This window comes from Leuciscus leuciscus (assembly GCF_965113295.1).
Source record: "Leuciscus leuciscus genome assembly, chromosome: 2".
Taxonomy (NCBI): Eukaryota; Metazoa; Chordata; class Actinopteri; order Cypriniformes; family Leuciscidae; genus Leuciscus; species Leuciscus leuciscus.
Genome location: NC_138726.1, coordinates 56373581 through 56397814, shown reverse-complemented (window position 1 = coordinate 56397814; position 24234 = coordinate 56373581). Strand labels below are relative to the sequence as shown.

The 24234-nt window shown below is 37.7% G+C and overlaps 1 protein-coding gene across 1 annotated transcript in view; it reads right to left on the bottom strand.

The window, feature by feature from the left end:
• Positions 1-24234, bottom strand: part of LOC309493192 (obscurin-like) — a 404602-nt gene that overhangs the window by 23646 nt on the left and 356722 nt on the right. The window contains exons 19-20 of the mRNA XM_082162312.1: positions 5529-5813; positions 1597-1863 (exon numbers count right to left, since the gene is read on the bottom strand). Coding sequence (XP_082018438.1) covers positions 1597-1863; positions 5529-5813 — 552 coding nt within the window. The remainder of the gene's footprint in view (positions 1-1596; positions 1864-5528; positions 5814-24234) is intronic.

The following is a 24234-nucleotide window of genomic DNA, read 5'->3' as shown; positions in this document are numbered from 1 at the left end:
TTTGAAACAAACTTTTTTGCATTCTTTTCCTGTTATCTCTGTAAAGCTGCTTTGAAACAATCTGTATTGTAAAAAGTGCTATATAAATAAATGTGACTTGACTTGACTTTACTGTTACTGGATATAGATGTTAAATATTAGCAGAAACGACTAAGCAATCACAATTCTGTATGCAGATAAAGAAAATAAAAGAAAAAAAGATCAGAAGGCAAGTGGTTGTTTGTATTTTAAACGCTGAAGTTAATCGAGATTTTCAGATTTGAATCTTACATTTCTCCTAAAACACTTCTAAAAATATATCACACACGTGCGGCTGAAATAATCAACAAAAGAGTATTTCTGTTGGAGCTTAAATGTGCACATAATGCAGACAAAACATCTGTTTTCTATGTAACACATTAACTAAATTAAATGATATTCATATCCAGACTTCATGTTTTCCATTCTGAGCAAAACCACAGTCTCTTGATTGTATGCGTGTTTGTAGAAGAAGGGGACACCACTATTATCCATTCCTCAAATATACAGGATAAGCCTATATACTGTAGTGATCATGCCCTAATCACGCGAACGGACAGCCAATCAAACCACAGCATTGGTGAGTGACTGTGCGCAGAACTTTTTAGCTTCGTTTTCGCTCTATCATAGAGAGATGGTTCATGTGTTGTTTTTCCCTAATTCCTGCCAGAGTTGTGTGCGTCAGTGACTAAACACACACACACACACATGCATATGCTAATGACCACCTATACCAATGTAACCAGTGAACTTGATGGACATTAAAGTCATTTAAATGTGGATCCTATCTCTGTGTTCTTAGGATTATTCTCGACGTCCCGCTGCCGTTTCACACTAGAAGTGATAGAGTTTCACTCCGGTGGTGTTTACATATTACTGAGATCAGGAGGAATCGTCTCTATGATAATTAAGCTCTTTTAGGGAAGAAACATATTCTAATACATATCTTGAAGTGGAAGCTGAGTCGGGGCAGACTAACATTTCTCACACTATATAGTTTATAGATGATTTGATCTCATATTTCCTAGTATTAGTTGTGTTTTGCTGTTGTACTGTCATTAGTTTTGTCATGTCAGTTGTTTTGAGGCTCTGGCTCCGTCACGATCTCAGACAAACACCTCTGACTCGCCATAGAAAGCAGAATGAAGCTCCTGAAGGAGAGATGAAGATCTCCAACTACAAGCTCATATGAGGAGATACTGAGTCTGAATCAACTTCATCAGACTATCTGAAGACTTCATGAACTCATTTAACATCATTATCTGTGAGTCACGTCATTCTCTCTGACTTCAGCACAAAACTCATCTTTTCTATTAGTAAATATCTCCTGTAACCATAGCGACAGTGACTAAAGTAAATCTCAAAGATGGAGACGCCAATAACACTGGAAAGTCACAATTTACATGATGTTTTAAAACATATCCTGATAAAAATGTGCAACACACACAAGACATCTGAAGACAATCATGACTAAAAGTGAATTGCTTATAAGAACAGATGTGGCTGATACAGAAGATCATAAGTGTTGAAATATGGATTTTAAATGATCATTAAACAGACGTGAATATGAAGACTCACCTGATACAGTCAGTGTAACAGCATCACTGAAGTCTGTGTGTGAGCCTGATCTCTCTCCTCTACAACTGTATTCACTGACAGACACACGATCAGCTGTGAAACTGATCTCTGCTGTTGTTGATGTTGTAAATGGATAGTCAGTGTCTCCATCTCTAAACCAGCTGTATCTCCACTGAATGTCTCCTCCTCCCTGTATGACACATGTGAGAGTGACTCTCTCTCCTCTGAACACACGCTGATCTGGCTTCACCGTCACTACAGGTTTTCCTGTATTAATACACACATAATACACTGTATTAATACACATAAATATTGATTAAAACAGCATCACAGTCTCATGATCAATGTTAGTGTTTATGAACTCAAAACCTCCTTATGAGAAAAGGAGAAAAATTGATGGAAGTTTGTATTGATTACATCAAAATAGTGTGTAATTATTGATAGACTATAAACTGATAAACTTTGTATAAACTGAAAGACTGGGTTAAGTGTGTCATACATGTAAACTGAGTCTATAATACATGTCTGTTATTTTCTATTTGCGTGACACAGAATTGCAGCTTGTACAACATTTACAAATCTTACATAATTTAAGAGTGTAAAAATATTACAGACTTAAACATGCAAAGTGATGAGGTCATGTGACAATGTAGCATATACAGTTAAATAATAAACTGTTGTACAGTAAAACATGATGGGTTGAAAAGATTGGCAGCTGATTGGGTTAAATGTTTTTTAACCTAAATTTTGGAGTAAAATTACTACATTTCTGGATTAAGATTAACCCAAAATAGTTTGAAAATAAAACCAGGAATACTGGACATTAAATCACTTTATACACACATAATGACTATCAAACGGTACAATTTTATTAAAAATGAGAATAAGGGCAAACATAGTCAAAAGTAACAGTGTGCATGAGAGAAGAAAAGCAGGAAAAAAAGACAAATCATCAGATACAGTATTTTTTATTTTTTTTTATTTCAATGAACACTGATAAAATATAAATTTTTTATATATTATCCTCCACCAATGAAAACATTACACTATAAAATGATGTATTGTTTCGACTTTAAGTAATTGTATTAAATATTGCACCAACTTATTCAAGCAAACAAAGATATAAGTAAACTCATTTAAGAAACGATCTATAGTTTATACCAATTATTCAACAGATCTACATGGTTGCCTAAAATAATATAGAGCTATATTTTAAGAGTTTAGTTTTAATAACATTACTGAACACAAACCACAGCAATAACACTGACATTATAACATTTGCATAAGATATTGAACTCTCTGCCTGAGACACGAGTACATGTGAAAGAATATGATCAAGTGTATGAATGAGAGAGTGTGAATTCCTCCACTAAACAACAACACTGAACAAACACTGAACGTTTATCATTACAGATTATATAACAGTGTGTTGAGTCTGAACACACACAGAACACACTTCACCACCAATTCCCATGATCTGCTCAGTTCAGTCATGAAGAAACTCAATCAGAACAGCAAAGGCATGCAACATCATAAATAATAATAATAATAATATCTTCTGGAAAACTACTACTTTGTTGAAGTATTAAAACAGACATGGCATATATGTACCTCTTTAAAGAGATAGTTCACCCAAAAATGAAAATTGTCATAAATACTCTCCCTCATTTTGTTCATAAACCATACGACTTTTGTTAATATTTGGAACACAAATGAAGATATTCAATATTCTCAAAATTTTGGTCCATCCATTGCAAGTCTGGGAGTTCAACATTTTCAAGTCTTCTGAACAGACATGATCAATTTATATAATATGAAGAGATATCATTTAGGATTTCATTCATATATAAATATTGGCATGGATTACTTCTAATATTACTTTGTATTTTTGACAATTTTTATTTTTGAGTGAACTATTCCTTTAAGAAAGGAATACCAAGAAGGACGACTCCTCTCTAAAGTTGGTTTGAGTTCTGAAATCAAAAACACGGACATCAATGATTGAAATAAAATGTGAACAAGAAGTCATACTGTTGTTGCATAAAAATTTAGTAAACATGGAGGAGACAACAGAAATATTTATTTTCTAAAAATAAACTCACATAAACTCAAAAGAATGAAGCACTCCTAGGTCTCTGGCAATTGATAATTACTTTAAAAAAAAAAAAAAAAAAAAAAAAAAATGGCTTCCATCTGAAGATGCTGAGAAAATGGCGTCTTCTCTCACTGGTGTCGGCCGTGTTGTTAAAGTCACGTACAAACTCTCTTTCACGACTGCGTTCCCAACCCAGCACCATTGGGTTACAGATTAACAATGATTTTCAACCCAATTGGGTTAAATCAACCCAGCGTTCTTACCCAACAGTCTCAACCCAGCGTTTTTTAGAGTATAATGTGTTCTGATGCACATATATTAAGGGCGATAGTAGATAGAATACAGTATATACAGAATAATATAGTATAATATAGTATAGTATAGTATATAGTATTTAGTATATCATTTTTTGCCACACCTGCCAATAGCCGGTGACTTAAGAAAATGTACCGGCCAAAAATATTTTTTACCAGCCATGACACAAAAACATGCAGTTATGACACCAACATTTTAGATACCAGTGAAAATTCACATTCCTCTATTCCAATTTGAAACCATTTAAAGACAAGTAACCAGTCAGTAATAAAATAAGAACAATCAAATTAAAAGCAAAAGCACAAATAAATACAATACATAAAAATGAATAAACAGTGCTCTTCAGCCAGGTCTAATACGTTTTCAGGGACCGGAATTGAATAAAGTAGGTGTTAGAATATGTTATCTCTATATATTGTTCCTCGTGCCTCATTCTCAGTCTTGTTCCTTTTTCATGGATTGAAAAGAATTACAGGCCTGGGAGAGTCAGGAACATGAAGCCAACTGGTGTTCACCGACCTTCTCTACTTTTACTTGCAAACATCAGCATTTATACTGGGTTCAGGGGGTATAACAGCCAACCAATGAGAATATACATTACATTCATATAGAATGTGAGACAAGTCCATTTATGGCCACTTTCCGGCTGAAGGCAGTCCTATCAGGCCCTCTCTCCTAACAACAACAGAGGGACCCTTTCTAGGCTGCTGAAACACACTCACATACATAGAGTGTACATTAAAACAGATGTGTGCAGAGAAGCAAGAACTTCTCTCCACTGCAACCCCTGAAGCCTCAAAGACCAAAGAGGAAGAAAACGGTGAAACAGAGACAGAAAAGTGAGGCTGATTAGATTTATCTTGCAGAAGTTTAATCAAATAAATAACTCTGCATGGTCTTCATATCCTTTTTAAAGATCAAGAGCAGTGTGTGTTTTTATCTTTGTCCTTTGTTGTTTGGTTAACATTAACATAACACCAGGATTATTAGGATGCTGTCACTTTAAGGCTGAATGCACGGATCATGCGTTTTGTGTTTGCGTTCGCTTAAGACATAACCGACTATGTAAGACTATGTTTTTTGACATCATTTCGAGTGAATTTGTCCACTGAAGCGCCGGTAGGCATGAAAGAGCTCAACTTCACACTCTGTCTGAGAGAAGTGTCTTTCAGGGCCGAGCTTCAGATGTTAAACTTCACACACAGCACACGAGTTACCAATTCCCTTTCTCTTGTTCCACTTCCTTGAACATTTACATTGGAGAGGCTGAAACTTTCATGATGATGAAGCACTGACCCGTCAACTGTACAGAGCGTCATTCACGTTTGTTCATGTTCATGTTGTCTCAACACTGCATTTGTAAGAAATTGTTACTGGTCAAATAGTGACTGACAGCGTTTCATACACTCGCTGTTTTTTACTCACATTTGACTCATGAGTGTTCATTATAGGCCCTGTTTCTCGATTATATATACTGTATCTTAGTAGAGAAAGTTTAGGAGGACAATGATGTTGAACTCACCCTTCACAGAGAGAGAAACAGCAGATCTTGATGTTGATGATTTTGGTCTTCCATCTATCTGTCCTTTACACCAGTACTGACCCTGATCAGACTCAGTAGCTCCTCTGATAGTGAGAGTGTCTCTGTTTACAGTGTAATGATCAGATGTCTGTAATATTACACTGTCTTTATACCACTCATATCTCCAGTTACTGTGATCAGAGTTTATCACACACTTCAGATTGACTGTTTCTCCAGTGAATACAGGACTGTCTGGTGTCACAGTCACTGTAGATGTGGGTAAATCTGAGAAGAAAGACAGAAACACAAAATGACTTAAACATCTCTAATAGTAAAAAATTACATTTTGTAAATGTTTTGAGGATGTTGAAGATCTCAATGATGAAGTTTTATTGCAGCAACAGTGACAAAGTGCATTAAAGCCCCTGCGTTCATCAGAGTCAGAATAAACCCTGAATAATCTCTGCTCAAACATTATATACTGTATTACATTCTTCTTCCAGCTCTACATGTAAATGAAGTTTTGTCTTAAAAGTAAATTGAGGAAAACAATGAAAGTGAAAGCCTTCCGTTCCCACATCTTTGATATTGTTTGAGACGGGAACTCCATGTATCCTTCATGTATCTTCTGAACACAGGATTATTCTCGACGTCACACTGCCGTTTCACACTAGAAGTGATAGAGTTTCACTCCGGTGGTGTTTACATATTACTGAGATCAGGAGGAATCGTCTCTATGATAATTAAGCTCTTTTAGGGAAGATATTCTAATACATATCTTGAAGTGGAAGCTGAGTCGGGGCAGACTAACATTTCTCACACTATATAGTTTATAGATGATTTGATCTCATATTTCCTAGTATTAGTTGTGTTTTGCTGTTGTACTGTCATTAGTTTTGTCATGTCAGTTGTTTTGAGGCTCTGGCTCCGTCACGATCTCAGACAAACACCTCTGACTCGCCATAGAAAGCAGAATGAAGCTCCTGAAGGAGAGATGAAGATCTCCAACTACAAGCTCATATGAGGAGATACTGAGTCTGAATCAACTTCATCAGACTATCTGAAGACTTCATGAACTCATTTAACATCATTATCTGTGAGTCACGTCATTCTCTCTGACTTCAGCACAAAACTCATCTTTATTGAACTCAATCGCTTAAATGTCCTTTTCTATTCTCATTAAACTCATAAATATCTCCTGTAACCATAGTGACAGTAGCTGCATTTACATGGAACCTAATTGTAACGACTGGACGATCAAACATCCCTAACAGAACGAAAATATATTTCCCATATGAATGATCAATATATTAAATGGTTTAACCTTATTTTTGAAAATATACAGAAAAATATATTATGTTAATATATTACAATATATTGAATACATAAGGAATTGCCGCTTTTCATATATTGCAAAATATCTGACAATATATTTACTAATATTTCATAATGTATGTAATTTTATATTTAGAAATACACTTCATAATACAGTATATAGATGTATATGTGATCAGATATGGTACTGCATGTATGTAATATATTGCAAATATATTTACTCATGCAAAACAAACACATATACACATTATAATTTTTTTATTATTTACATTATAAATGTTAAATTTTTTCAAGCTAGTTACTTTTAAAAGCACAAGCACACCTGCATGTACTAAAGTATTTAAGAGACTATCACTGTTCTGCTTTAAAATATAGTAATTATAATCTTAATGGTGTTTAGTCAATCATCAACAGAATCACAGGCTCTACTCTTCAGCACAAATTACCCCAGAAACTCACACATACCAGAAGAACTTTTATATTCCAAAATAATAGAACATTAAACACTAACAGATCTCCCCCTATATTAAAGGTATAGCGGAGGATGTTTTACTTCCTGGTGGGTAGTCTAAACTATTGGTCCTCCTAATTGTCAATCATTCTGGTGAATCAATCAAACTTTTCAAAAAGTGGAGAGGGCGGGTCTTATCTAAAATTTGGAAAGATCCTCCGCTATACCTTTAATATTGAGCTAAACACATTAAATAACACTTAATTTTGCAAAGCATGCTGGGAACTAGAAATCTGTTGTAACTCATTCGGTGAATGTGTGTGTGTGTGTGTGTGTGTGTGTGTGTGTGTGTGTGTGTGTGTGTGTGTGTGTGTATTTGTGAACATACATTCACATTTATATGGGAACATGTATGTGCAATATATGTACACAATAAAGGATAAAACTGTGTGAATATTACACGTAATGCTATTTTTGTCTTAATTGATAAATATTTTATATTCATTAATATATAGCCATACATGGACAATGCATATAAAGCAGTATATTTAAAAATATAAGCACTAGTTTCCCATAGGCTATATGGAAATGTATTATGTAATATATCGCATTGTATTTTGCAGTCTATTCCGATATATTTTTGTACCATAAGGGACACCATTGTTCCACTTAATCTTTACAACTCCTCGCCCAGGAAGACTCCGTGATGTCTGGTTGCCCCACTGTGAATTATCACCCTTTTGCTCCACTCACACACTTCAAAGACACTTGGGACATTTTATTGTTCTGAATGAGAGAACAGTACAGGCCACAAAATTTTTTTTTAAATAAAAATAAATAAATAAAATAAAATCTCTCCACTAATTCATTGACAAATCTGCTTAATGAATTAACATGCATTTCCCCAGTACATTTTTACCTCAGCTCTCGTGTTCAGCCTCCTCGTGTGAAGACCGATTCGGGTAAAGACCATCGACTCTACCTTTGCGACTCCACCGAGCAAGGACACCAGGAAGGCACTTAAGTATCTTCTTCTCCCTTTCCTTTCACACTTTGATCTTATTTCCCCTTACTCAACATGTGTTTTCAATACATTTCTGTTGTCTCTCGACAACGCTCTTTCATCACGCACGGAAGGCAGCGCAATACTGCTAATCTGCGCACAATTCTCTCATCCTCACACACAATTCTCTCTTTTTCTGTGGGTCTATGGAATTGTCAGTCAGCAGTCAATAAAGTTGACTTTATTCCAGCCTTTGCATCTCAATCTACTCTTAGTATCTTGGGCTTGACTGAGACCTGGATTCGTCCAGAAGACTCAGCAACCCCTGCTGCTCTCTCTAACAACTTCTCTTTCTCTCACTCCCCTTCTCGCCAGTCTTCTAGGGCTTCTCATTTCAAACAATTGGAAATATTCAACGCTCTCTTCTCTATGCAATAACAACTCGCTTAAACATCATGCTATTACAGTTACAACTCCCAATAAGATCCATATTGTAGTCATTTATCGCCCCCCAGGTCAGCTTTGTAGAGGAGCTGGATGTGCTGCTGTCCTCTTTCCCTGAGGATGGCACCCCACTTATAGTCTTCGGTGACTTCATCATTCATCTAGAGAAGCCGTATGCAACAGACTTCATCTCTCTCCTAGCCTCTTTCAATCTCAAATGGCTCATCACCACAGGTACTCACAAATCAGGCAACCAACTGGACCTGGTTTACACACGTAACTGCATCACAGACACCATTTTGGTCAGACCTCTCCATGTTTCAGATCATTTCATCATTACTTTCATCTACAACTTCTTACCCATGCACCACCAACCCCCCTACCAGTCACTTTCAGACCAAACCTGCGCTCACTTTCTCCCTACCAAAAGTGGTAGGGAGAAAGTGGGAGGTATCCGTTGCGGTATTCTGGTTGTGAATACCGGTTGTGAATACCGCAACGGATACCTCATGTGCCATTCTAACTCTAGACAATATCTGCCCAATCTCCTCCAGGCCTGCACGTGCTACTCCCTCTAACCCCTGGTTATCTGAGGTTTTTCGTGAACACCGGACCGAACTCAGGGCAGCGGAGAGGAAATGGCGCAAATCAAAAGACACATCTGACCTGAGTATGTATCAATCTCTCCTCTCTTCCTTTTCTGTGGATGTTCATGCTGCAAAATCTTCATATTTCCACAACAAGATCAACAGCTCCACACGATCACTCTTCAAGACATTCAACTCTCTCCTCTGTCCACCTCCACCACCACCCGCCTCCTCTTTAACTGCTGATGATTTTGCTAACTTCTTCACCAACAAAACAACAACTATCAGCAGTCAGTTATCAGCTCCACACACACAAGAACCCAGACCAACTTCTCCCACAGCCAATAACCTTCTCTCCTCCTTCTCTCCACTAACTGAGGAAGACGTATCTAAACTTCTCCTCTCCAGTCATCCTACCACCTGCCCTCTAGACCCTATCCCCTCACACCTTATACAAGCCATCTCTCCCACACTTCTTCCAGCACTCACACACATCATCAACTCATCCCTCCATACTGGCATTTTCCCTACTGCATTCAAGCAGGCATAGGTAACTCCACTGCTTAAAAAAACAATATTAAACACATCATTTGTTGAGAATTACAGACCTGTCTCTCTCCTACCATTCATTGTCAACCAATCCGACTTCAAGAAAGGGCATTCAACTGAGACTGCATTACTGTCGGTCACAGAAGCCCTAAGGATCTCAAAAGCTGCTTCCAAATCTTCAGTTCTCATTCTCCTGGATCTGTCTGCTGCCTTCGACACTGTGAATCATCAGATCCTTGTGTCCACCCTCTCATCACTGGGCATCACAGGAACTCCTCTCCACTGGTTTGAGTCATATCTCACAGGTTGGTCCTTCAGGGTCGCATGGAGAGGTGAGGTATCCAGAGCACATCAACTGACAACAGGGGTTCCTCAGGGTTCAGTTCTTGGACCCCTCCTATTCTCCGTCTACACCACATCACTGGGACACATCATACAGGCACATGGTTTCTCTTACCATTGCTATGCTGATGACACACAGCTCTTCCTCTCATTTCAACCAGATGATCCCACAGTAGCTGCACGGATCTCAAGTTGTCTGGCGGACATCTCGGCATGGATGAAGGAGCATCACCTGCAGCTCAACCTGGCAAATACTGAGCTTCTCGTCCTCCCTGCCAATCCATCTCTACAACACGACTTCACTATCCAGCTAGATTCATCATCAATCACCCCATCAAGGTCGGTCACAAATCTTGGAGTAATATTGGATGACCAGCTGACCTTCACAGACCACATTTCAAAGACAGCTCGATCATGCAGGTTTGCACTGCACAACATCAGGAAGATCAGGCCTTTCCTAACTGAGCATGCAACACAACTTCTCATCCAGGCCCTGGTCATTTCTAGGCTTGATTACTGCAATGCTCTTCTGGCTGGACTTCCATCATGTGCAACTAAACCTTTACAAATGATTCAGAATGCTGCAGCTCGTCTCGTCTTTAACGAGCCCAAAAGGGCCCACGTCACTCCTCTGTTCCTCTCTCTGCACTGGCTACCACTCGCTGCTCGCATCAAGTTCAAGGCATTGACGCTTGCTTACAGATCTATCACAGGCTCAGCTCCCCCCTACTTTCACTCACTCCAAGTCTACATCCCTACCAGAAGCCTACGATCAGTCAATGAGCGACGTCTCGTGGTTCCATCACAGAGAGCCACAAAATCACTTTCCAGAACATTCTCATTCACGGTTCCATGCTGGTGGAACGCTCTCCCCACCCTCATCCGGAATGCAGAATCCCTGACAACATTCAAAAGACAGCTGAAAACCCTTCTCTTCCGTGAGCACTTAACCTCATATAAAAAAAAATAAAAAATCTTTCCTTTTCCTTTAATCCTCCCATATCGGGCTTATGCTACTCTGAACAATGCCTGAACTTCGTATTTTGAGCACTTTTTGCGTTGTTTTTTTGCCTCTTCACGATGACTTGCTTAATTTAGTCCTAATTTGTAAGTCGCTTTGGACAAAAGCGTCTGCTAAAAAACTATATATATATATATATATATATATATATATATATATATATAAATATAAAAGTTAAAATATTCTAATTAAATAAAGTGCAAAAACCTTTCCGGTAATTTATTAAACTTCTTACAGAAAAACACTAATAATTCAGGAATTACCTGTAAAATAATAGTTACAAACACATTCACTTTAAATCAACCAGAAATAGCACAGATGAAATGTGAATTAATGTAACTGTATGCCACTGCATCAGCACAGTTACTGACTCTTAACTTAAGTAACATACAGCTTATCATCAGTGTGTGTTGGTCTTCTCCTGACTGAAGCACAGGCTCTACTCTTCAGCACAACGGTGACCCACAAAACTCACACAACAGAAACACTTTAAATCCCAACAGAACTTTAAACACTAACAGATCTCTCAAGATCTCAGAGTCTTCACTTATTACAATCCAGACTTTATTTCTTTCATACTACAGTTCTTACTGAGAATTAACAGAGGTTTAGGTGTTGATGCTTTATTGAAAATAATAAGTTTGATGTCACCATGATGGTGATCAGAGTTTGCTTTTCTTGGGCTCTTGGCCCTTGATTTTTTTTTTTTTTTGATTTTTTTTTTTATTACAAATAAAGGAATATATATATATATATATATATACACACACATACACAAATGTCCATTCCTGTATAATATAAAAACAGAACAAAGAAAACCCAAAAACAAAAACAATAACAAACAGAAAAAACTAAAATGGGGTACAGTGCAGTCTAGTGGCACCTTTGCATCATTAGTGTTTTATTTCCAATAATAGTCTATGATTACATCTGTTGTATAATTACTCAATTTCCTACAAATTCCTTCCATCTCTTCAACAACAGAGCCCCCCTTCTTTTTTTTTTATCTTAAAGAAAAGGTAAGGATTTCCATCCTATATATTTCATTTACAATTGCTTTCCAGTCTTCTATAGTGGGTGAGGTGGGTTGAAGCCATTTACGAGTAAGAGCCTTTTTAGCTGCCACCAGGAATATTCTCCATAGGTATATATAGTCGGTTTCATGTAAATCCAGATTTCCCAGATAGGTATACCATTGGAATGGAATTTTTATCCTTAATATAGCCTCTACAGTCCTGTGAACATCCTTCCAAAATAAGTGAATGACTGGACACGCCCAGAATATATGGTGGTGATTTGCTACTTCTGAATTACAGTGTCTCCAACACCCTGATCCCACTTCACTATGGCTCTTTTGAGCAGGTGAAATAAAGAATCTACTTATATTTTTCCAGGCGAATAGCCTCCATTGATGGGAGCCTGTAGTTTTCCATTGGTATTTACATGTTTCTAACCAAGCCTCTTCTGATATAGTGATGTTTACTTCTTTCTCCCATTTAATTCTGATATAGGAGGTGGATTCTGGTCTGTGGTTTTGAAGACAATGATAAAGTTTAGAAATAACCTTGCTAATTGTAGTAGCCTTAAATGTAGACGAGTATCTTCACAAAATCATTTTGTTTCCAATTCCCGGTTTTATTTACTGTTGTGTTGAAGTGGTGTCTTATTTGAAAGTATCTGTACAAATCTTGATTACTCACTTCAAACCGATTCTTAAATTCTTGAAAGGTTAAAAAAATATTGTTGTCTGTGATAGAATAATACGACGTAACTCCTTTCTTAATCCATTTCTTAAAAACTTTGTCTAAAGTATTGGGGGTAAATTCTGTATCATATGCACACCATCTAATTATTTTCAAAGTGTCTTTCAATTCACATTTTTTAATTATTGAGGCCCATATTTCTAGTGTGGTAGTAATCCATGGATATTCTTTACTTATATGGGTTCTTAGTAGTTTATCATCTGCGATTACTGCTTGGATTGGTACTTCAGAGAAAAAGGAAAGTTCAATTTGTTTCCATCTAGCTTTATAACTTGGGTTGCACCAGCAAACTATGGCTCTTAACTGGGCAGCTATGTAATATTCTTTTAAGGAGGGGAGGGCTAAGCCGCCTCTTTCTTTAGGTATCTGGAGTGTTTTATATCGAATTCTGGATTTTTTACCTTCCCAAATAAACCTTATAATCCATTTATCCCAATGTTTAAATTGTTCTTGTGAGACCTTTACTGGAAGTGTCTGAAAAAGATATAGAAGCCTCGGGAGCATATTTATTTTAATAATATCCACTCTCTCCCCCAAATTCAAAAAAGGGATAACACTCCACCTCTGGATATCTGCGTGAAGCTTACTATTTAAATGTCTATAATTTACATCTAGCAGGGTGTTAGTATCTTTTGGCAGGTATATTCCCAAATATTTAATTACATCTACATTATAATTGATCCTATATTTGGTCCTTATTTCTTCAGATGGAATAAAATTATAGCAAATGACTTGTGTTTTTTTAACATTTAGTCTGTATCCTGATAGAGTGCTAAATTTATCTAGTGTTGACATAAGGGTTGTAAATGATATTGCCGGATCTCTCAAGTATATCATAACATCGTCTGCGAATAGCGATATTTTATGTTCATCTTCACCCATCTTTATCCCTCTAATATAATGATTTTGCCGTATCCATTGACTAAGGGGTTCAATATAGAGGGCAAAAAGGAGGGGGGAGAGAGGGCACCCCTGTCTTGTGCCTCTCTCCAGATTAAAAAAATTAGATAGACTCCCGTTTACTTTAATTCTGGCTCGTGGTCTCAAATATATTAATAATGTTTTCATGAAAACCAAATATTTCTAGTGTTCTATATAAGTATGACCATCTGACAGAATCGAAGGCTTTTTCGGCATCTAGACTCACTATCATTGCTGGCATGTTACTCTCTTCTCGAATATGTTTCATTATGTGTAGGGTGCGTCTAACGTTGTCCTGTGTTTGTCTTTGTTGAATGAATCCTGTCTGATCGTTGTGGATCAGCTCTGGAAGTAATTTTTCTATCCTCCTAGTCAATATTGCTGCATATAACTTATAATCGACATTCAAGACTGAGATGGGCCTATACGAAGCGCATTCTAGTTTATCTTTTCCTTCCTTAGGAATAGGAGAGATAATCGCTTCATTCCATGAAATGGGAATCTCGCTTCCATGAAATGTAGCATTACAGGCTGGAAGGAGGATAGGGACAAGTTGTTCCCTGAATTTCTTGTACCATTCAGCCGTAAACCCATCTGTGCCTGGTGCAGGGGCGTAGCCATCATTTCAAAAGTGAGGGGGACAGAATGCCAAGTGATATACCAGTTTTTTTTTTTAGTTTTTTTTTGCAGACCTTTCTTGACAGGTTTTTGCTTATTTGGCTTAATATGCTATTTATGTTTAAAGCAATAAAACAGAAAGAAAGAAAGAAAGAAAGAAAGAAAGAAAGAAAGAAAGAAAGAAAGAAAGAAAGAAAGAAAGAAAGAAAGAAAGAAAGATGTTCTGTACTTTATACTGCACATAGCCTAGTATTGTATATTGTACAATATTGTTTACATATTTCAAATAGTTTTTTTGTGTAGGCTACGTCAAACTTTTAAAACTACTTCAAACGTTCAGGTTAGGCTTTTTCAAGACAACTTAAAGTTTGTCTACAAAAATGTTTATCTAACAATTGTAAAGTGTTACCGAATTATATGGTAAACATCATGTACACATGTTATAACGCTGCATGATTCAAGCAGATAGATAGTGGCTGTTAATGCATGGAAATCCAAATTCAGCATTAACAATCACCATCTTTATTCTAATTTGAAGGGCTTTGATTACATATCTGTGAAAATAAAAGACATTACGAATAAAAATTTGTGCGGGTAGTGAATATTTTCAATTTCCAACAAAACGTGTTAATTATCCAACTCGAGAAAATAGGCAGTGTTTTTCATTGTGCAATACAATTCAGACACCACATGACAACTTACAGTGCTTGACTTTTTCGGGGAAAAGGAGTGGAGAGTTTTTATGCCGTTTCGAACTCATCGCGATCTCTATGAAAATGATGGATCCAGCGCGGGTGCGAGCATGGGCGTGTCGTGACGCACGAGTGACTGATTACCATGGAAACGTGAAACTCACTTATAGACTATCCTGACTCTTTGAATTTTAAATCTGGATGTACACACATTGGCCCGCGAAAATCTCAACTTGTCGTGAACACACTTGCCCTACGGAAAAGTGCGGGGGACAAATTTACATTTTATAAAAAGTGGCGGTACGCCCATGGCCTGGTGATTTATTTAGTTTTAATTTAGTGATCTCTGTTGACAGTTCTTGTGAAGTTATGTCCTTTATTAAACTTTCATTTTGTTCTTCTGTTAATTTGGGTAATTTTAATGAACTCAGAAATGCATTAATACCTGTTTCTTGACTAGATATATTTTCTGTATATAATTTTTTATAAAACTTTTCAAATTGTTCATGAATTTCTGTTAATCTAAATTTTGTCTTTTTCATTTCAGGATCTCTAATTTTGTAAATTGCATCCGTTCTATGAACTGCTCGTTATTTAGAATACTAGAGTTTAGTCTCCATAATGTATTTCTATGAATTTTATTTAGACTCACTGAGGCATACTGGTGCATGATCAGACAGGTCCATTGTTCCTATGCTACATTTGTTTATCTTATGTCTATCTTTTCTGAACACAAATAGATAGTCTATTCTCGAGTATTTGGAGTGTGCATGCGAGTAGCGAGTATAATCTCGTCCTTTAGGAAAAAAATCCCTCCAAAGGTCTATCATCTCTCAATAGAGCGTCTCAAAAGTTATCGGTTTCTCTTTTGTAGAGGTATCCATTTTCGAGTTGAAAATTATATTAAAGTCTCCACCGCAAATTAAGGTTCCTTGTGACTCAGTTGAGATCATATCAAAGATTTTTTGATAAAACTTAAATTTGCTACCTGGGGGGACATAAACATTGAGAAATGTAACTGGAGCCCCTTCAATTTGTCCTTTGATTAAAATATAGCGTCCTTCTTTATCCTTAACTTCAGTCTGATGGTCATACCCAAGCTTGTTTGATATTAAAATAGCCACTCCCCTCCTTCTACCAGAAGGATGTGATGATGAAAATACATATTTAAATCCATTTCGGGCCAATTTAGAGTGTTCTGCCTGATCTAAATGGGTCTCTTGCAAAAACGCTACCTGAACCTTTTCTTTTTTTAATTTTGATAAAATTCTAGTTCTCTTAATAGGATTGTGGACTCCATTTATATTATGTGTTACTAATTTAAACACTTGCTCTAAGCCAACCATGTATTATGTATAATTATTATTAACACCTTCGTACACATAAACACAACTGTACTTCCATTTACCCTGTAATAGAACAACAGGGCTTTGAACAATGTAAAACAAAAAACAAAAACATGAACAAGAACATGTATCATATAAAGTGACTTCCATAGAAGAGACCCCCAATCTATGGATCTTATTCGAGCCTAAGTGAGAGCCCTCGATGGCACATTGTCATATAATGGGACCTTGTGATACAGTTTTAAGGTCTCCCAACATTAAACTATGAGTAACTAGCACTTGGAAAGGGCTACCGTTCTTCTCGTATAGTTAACTTATTCTGCTAAGGTTTATTCAAAAAGGTTCCAAATAAACACATCCCCTGACCTGCATTAATGCCGTCCCGTCATTTTCCTGTCATTTAAGTTACATCCGTTGAACCGGTCAGTGTGCGAGCTCACTTTCTAATTATTTTCGTCTGAAAGTTTTCAGTCGCTCCACGTAGTCCGGTGTTGTATCGGTTTCCACTTGACTACCTCCTCGCCCCCTTTTCGTCGACCAAGCTCGGCGCTGAAGGCGTTCCAGTGGCGTCTGTTGTGGTCGGATGATATCCACCTGAAGGCCTCTGTCCTTCATGTCCTTTGTCGCCTCTTCCGCAGAATTATAAAGCACTGTCTCGCCTTCGTAGAACACCCGGAGTTTCGCTGGATATGGAGTCTGGAATCTGATCTTTTTTTCCTTCAACACTGATTTTGCTTGTGCATATTCTTTTCGTTTGTTTAGGACATCAGGGGGGTAATCGTGGTCACATGTAATTCTTGCATTGTTCCATTTCAGCCCTCCTTTTTTCCACACCTGTCCCAAGATCTCTTCTTTCGTCTTGGAGCTCAGGAATTTAGCGATAACGGAGCGTGGTCTCGTATTGTCCGTTGGCTTTGGCGCTAAAGCCCTATGAGCCCTCTGAATATGGAGATCCGTCGTTGGGTCAAGCCCCAACCCATCCTTCAGCAATTCTTCAATAAACTTGATAGTCGATGAGCCATTTTCGCTGCCCTCTGGAATTCCGTATATTCGAATGTTATCTCGCCTCGACCTGCCTTCTTGATCAGTTAACTTCGCTTCGAGCTGAGCCTGGAGTTTCAGCAGTTCAGACAGCACCTCACCAGTGTGTTGAATTTGTTCCTCGGCTTCCACGATACGATTCTCAGCATCTTCGATTCTCTTGTTTGTAGTGTTCAAATCCTCCTTGATATCCGCTAGTTTTTCATTAGTTTCCTTTCTGAATTCTCTTAACTCAACGAGTATCTTTTCCAGGTTAATTTCCCCCTCAGCGTTAGGATGACTGCGAGCTGTCGGCTCTTTTTCACCCTTTTCTTCTCCAGTCTTTTCTTCGCGTCCTGGAACTTTCTTTTGTTTCGCCCTTGTTTCCATCCCTGCCCCACATTCCATTGTAATGTTTTATATAAAAATTAACTGAATATTTAAATGTTTCGGGGGCTTTTACAAGTATCTGTCGGGAGAGCAATTCACTCACGCTGCCATCAGTGTTCGCGCGCTACCGGAAGTCTCGGCCCTTGAATTTTTTACATTAGTGTTTCTGATACACATTTGTTATGGCCAAAAAAACAAACAAACAAAAAAAAACCCGCTAAAGAAACTAATCGGATGATGTTGGTCAACATATAATCATCATGTAGCGGCCTAATTCACGATATCACTTGAAGTCAAATCTATGAGTATGTTAACTGTTAATTTCACATGATTTACAGTAGTCTTGTAATACTGTGGCATCAGTATTATAGTAGTGAAGTAGACAATCAAACAAAGCTTTTTTTGTGACTTTAGTAGCTTGTTTTGTGACGTTCAGAGTTGATCTGAATATTTTGTTGATTGCCACCATTGTTGAGATTCATCCGCTGATTCTGATGTCTGTGTGAAGATATGATCCCATCAAAACATTTTCTACATAATGACTTAATAAAATCTTTCGGAGTATCACAGCACAGCAGGGATTTCTGCAGTAGTATTGGCATGATAAATAAACAACTAATATTAAACAATTTTATCAGGAATTAGACTCTGGTATCAGTGAATCAGGCCACTATGACTCAGCCTGGTCTCATTGTTAATACGTATGTATTAATACGTAATTTTCAAAGATAGAAAACGTACTTTTTTGTACGTTTGGATAGATGCTGAAACGTATAATATGAACGTATCTGCAACGTTTAAACGTAACATTATTACGATTTTACAGCCAAAAAAACGTAAACTATTTACGAATATTTCATATCATAAAGATATCTGTATAATTTCCCTTTTACCATTTTATAGATTATAAATGTAAGATCCCTTAACCCTACTCCCACACCTAAATATACCCATTTTATAGACAATATTAAAAGGATAAAACGTAAATGGACAGATATGTGTAGGAAAATGGCAGTTTTATTAACAATATAGCATTAAAAGATAGTGTGAGCCACTAATCCAAACCCTACCCCTAAACCTAACCATTTCTTAAAACGCAGGCTACAATTATAAAGAAAAACAACAGAGAGACATGTATAATCACAATGTCAAAACCGGAACCAAAAGTCGTTCACATGACGATGTGTCGCAGTCCTCTCTGGCAGTATATAATAGTTTTGTATGAGGTAACGTTACAGAGCAGAATTTAAGTTATTAATCCATGAAAATGTTAATCCGGTTTCAGTTCGCTGTTCGCTCTGTGAAGGCGCGCGCGCTTCTCCATTTCAAATATAGTACACTAACTTAAACACGGCACGTCGCAATCTATGACGAAGCATGCGAGAGCCAATGAGCGTTTGATATCACTGCCGTAAAACATGTCGTAACGCTTCGGCAGCAATTTTTGAATTTGAATTCACCACGAGTGCGGGATTTGACGTTACGGTCTCTGCTGAGAAATGGAGATGAAGATCACTGGATAAAGGGCTGAATTTGGATCTGTTTCTCGCAAACATCGTATGGATTCTAAAGATTTGGATTACATCAAGCTAATAAAATTGATGTCTTTTGTGAATTTATGTTGTGTTTTAGTGTATTATGGGTCTATAGGAGAAAACGCCTTTTGTGTCTCACGGTAAATAAACCAAATATTACAAAATGGTTAAATGATTAAAGAAGGTATTTTTAAGGTTTTAAAGTGTATTCTTGTTAAACACCATGTAGGCTAATCCTCCAAAACGAGTTTGCAGCAGAAGGCATGAACAGAGCGAAATGTTTATTTATGAGTAACCTTATTATATGTAACGTTAAACTGTAGCCTATTAATAAATGCGACTGAAATTTTAATTGATAAGACAACTGAATGCAATAGAGTCAAAACATTAATGCCATTTTAATATGCATAAGTTAAATAGGAATACGTACAAATTTGTACGTCGGTAAAGTTGTTTATACGTAAATAAATTACGTTTTTGTGCTGTCAATACGTCAGTATTATACGTTTCTGTGTGTATAAAATGTAAATAAATGTACGTATGGTAGAACTACACTTTACGTAAAAATATATGGAGGGATTGTTGGGTCAGATTGAAAACAAAGTCTTAAAATGAAAACTAAAAGTCAAAATTTGAAACAAAGTCTAAGTCGAAAATGAATTTGGTATTTAGGATTGGGAATTTGGTATTTAGGATTGGGCATTTAATCTTTTAGCCATTTGGGATTGGTGATTTGGGGATTTAGGATTGGGAATTTGGGGATTTAGGATTGGGCATTTGAGGATTGAGGAGTGTATGCAAATAAGGAGGCGTGGCCCAAATACTGGAGGCTGGGTTTGAAACAAGCGTGCCGCACAAGCCCTGAAAAGTGAAGCCAAAGGTGGTTTCTTTCATTTGCTGTCGTTTTTATCACGCTGATGTAAGTTCAAGTGTCTGTTTCAAAAATAAGTTGGTTTTTAGTTAGTTACGTGATGCGGTGGTGTAACGTCATGATTGACAGCTGTGATTGACAGGTTCTCTGAGCGAAGTAGTCACTGAAGCACCAACGGACATTTTTTCGGGATCTTCGGAGGACTGAAGAGATTGTGTTTACTTTATTTTAACAAGCCTCTTGTCGTACTGCAATCAATTTTTTAAAAAGTGTGCAGAATCCACTCTCCCTGAGTGCATTCTGCGAGAGTGAGGGCGGAGCGTTGATTTCGCGGCTTTACTTCCTGCTCACTACTGCGCAGGTCTGGTCCCGAAATCGCTACTGCGCAGACTCAAGTTCCAATATGTCAGCGCCATATCGGGACTCTGGCGGCTTCAGTTCTCATCAATGGAAGAGAGCGAAGGGGCGTCGTCCATCTTTTTTTACAGTCTATGGTTTGAAATGGCTGGTGTGCAGAGGCACCTTATGGGCAGCAGAGGGAGCTCCCAGTGCTAAGGAGCACACTGTAATGAAACCAAACAGAGCGAGTGAGCAGGGCTGGAGCGAGAACTGTACTTTATAATGTGATAACTTCAACTTAATGACAGTGTTGTAACATTTATGTGGCCTCACACACAAAGTCACCAGTGAAAGGAGTGCTATAGGTCTGACAACGAGAAAGCAGCAGACAGTGCAGCAGGTAAGATGCTAACATTAGCTACTAGTTATATTAGCTGATATTGCTAACATGCTTTAGTAGGCTATTGTTATACGCTGTTTTTTTTTTACTACGGTTAACCCCACTGACAGGAGTAGATACACTCCTTTCACATTGCCAGAAGATGTGCTTGTTTCTGTTTTTTTTTGTTGCTATATAGCCTATATTTATTTTAACGCAACGCGTCAGAAAAAACAAGGTTAGGAAACAGTTACTGTATGTTCACACCGCCGCCGACTTGAGCTGCAAAGAAGCTCTGGCCGCCCTGTCAAGGACGCTTGTCAAAAAGTACGGGGAAGCTTGTTGACGCTTGTTTACGCTTTGGCCGCTCTGAAGTCTGTGTCACACCATGAAATGTAAACAGAAAAAACAAGCTATACATTGACACTAGAAACCTTTTATAATGACAGCATTTTTATAACCATTTTAGTCACATTTGGTCGGGAAAAAAAAGAATAATTAGCTATTATTATTATTATTAATAGTGAGAGGCGCGCGCGGCCGGGGCGCGCTCTCTCTCTCTCTCTCTCTCATGCCCTGTCAAGCGCGCCCTTGTTAAACTGACATGCAAATGATAAACTTTCACTCTATGATGGTTAAATTGTGCAATTAATCCGATAATGATAGGAACCAATAGACAGCACACAGGTATAGTAATAAAGAAGCTGCTTGTCTCTTGCCACGGCTTTCACAATATCACTGTGTAGTGTACTGTTACAATAGATCTGCGCGCGCACTCACTATCAACAACCGTTGTCATTGTCAACAAGCGTCAACAAGCTTCCCCATACTTTTTGACAAGCGTCCTTGACAGGGCAGCCAGAGCTTCTTTGCAGCTCAAGTCGGCGGCGGTGTGAACGTACAGTTACTGTTTCCTAACCTTGTTTTTTTCCGATGCGTTGCGTTAAAATATACGTTATATATATGGGCTATATAGCAAAAAAAAAAAAAAAAACGCGTATAACAATAGCCTACTAAAGCATGTTAGCAATATCAGCTAATATAACTAGTAGCTAATGTTAGCATCTTACCTGCTGCACTGTCTGCTGCTTTTTCGTCGTCAGACCGATAGCACTCCTTTCACTGGTGACTTTGTGTGTGAGGCCACATAAATGTTACAACGCTGTCATTAAGTTGAAGTTATCACATTATAAAGTACAGTCCTCGCTCCAGCCCTGCTCACTCGCTCTGTTTGGTGTCATTACAGTGCTCCTTAGCACTGGGAGCTCCCTCTGCTGTCCATAAGGTGCCTCTGCGCACCAGCCATTTCAAACCCAGCCTCCAGTATTTGGGCCACGCCTCCTTATTTGCATACACTCCTCAATCCTCAAATGTCCAATCCTAAATCCCCAAATTACCAATCCTAAATCCCCAAATCACCAATCCTAAATCCTAAATGGCTAAATGATTAAATGCCCAATCCTAAATACCAAATTCCCAATCCTAAATCCCTAAATGCTCAATCCTAAATCCTAAATGGCTAAATGACCAAATGCCCAATCCTAAATACCAAATGCCCAATCCTAAATACCAAATGCCCAATCCTAAATACCAAATTAATTTTCGACTTAGACTTTTAGTTTTCGACTTAGACTTTTAGTTTCAAATTTAGACTTTTAGTTTTCGTTTAAGACCTTTTGTTTTAGACTTTTAGTTTTCAATCTGACCCAATAATCCCTCCATAAAAATACACACGTATTCTCATGAGATCACGTTGGATGAATTTACCATCACTAAAGTGTGACCAACTTTATCTGATCAGAGTTTCTGAGTTTATAAACCTCTGTTGATTCTCAATAAGAATCTTATGAAAGAAATGGTCAGACTGGATTGTAATAAGTGAAGATGCAGAGACTTGAGAGATCTGTTAGTGTTTAATGTTCTGTTGCTGCCAGTCATTTGAATTAATTCATGAAAGACCTGTAAAATAACAGTTTTTTTCTTCTATAAAACATTTAAGAAAATTTGTATTAAAGGTTTTTGTACTTTATTTAAAGGTGCTGTAGGAAATCTGGTAAAATGCTAACTTTAGCCCTATAGCAGTAAAAGTGTACGTCCCACCCTCCCTGCACATCGGCGTCCAAAGCCACGCCTCCTGAAAGCATGAACGCACACAGAAGACCGGAGACAACATTCCCGTATACATCATGTGTCATTCACCGGTGAGAAAACTTTATAGGGCCGGCTCTAGGTTATTTGGTGCCCAAGGCGAGAGTGCCTAAGCATAAGTGCATAAGTGAACGCGCTGATGGTGTATGATGTCTGTGTGAACAGGCTGCGCAGTGCGTAAGCAAACTAGGGGTGGCCATACATCCGGATTTTGGCCGGACAGTCTGGATTTTAAGCCCCCTGTCCGGCGCACATTTGTCCTGCTTTTTGGAGTTGCGCTGAATAAAAAAAAACACAAAAAAAAAAACACTCTATAATCTTTACTGGGACGCAGCAGCAGCATAGCGTCTAATGCCGTAAGATCTCTGGTCAAACAAATGATTGGCTGAAAGCGCCGTCCAATAAATATCTGATAAATCATTGGTTAAAAACGTAAACAAGCTCCACGACGTGGAGTCCTTCTTTGTTAAGAACTGAAATGTGTATTTATTTATTTTTCGCATTCATTATTTGTTTATTTATGTATTTCTGTTATTTCCAGAAGTCCAGAAATGTTATGTTTTCAGGAACTGTGCACTTTGCAAGACAGGCTCATCTCAGTGGTCAGTTTTTGAACAGACATCACAATGTCTTGAATATATACAAATACTGTGAACAAACACTTTTTTGCCTCTTCTGTTACACATAGGTCTACATCAAGATATATCGTAGATCAAATTGTCTGGCAATGAATAGCGTAGGCTATTTCAGAATCACTGTCTCATGATACCATCGATATGATGGACAAAATTGTATTGTAGTTGCGAGTAAACCAGAGTCCTATGCAACTATTCTTGCCTCACTAAATGCCGCAAAGTGTCCTCCTTTTGGGTGTTATGGAAATGGCCACCCTAATGCAAACACACATTGACTGACAGGGAACACATGCTTTAAGACCGTTCCGAACGATACG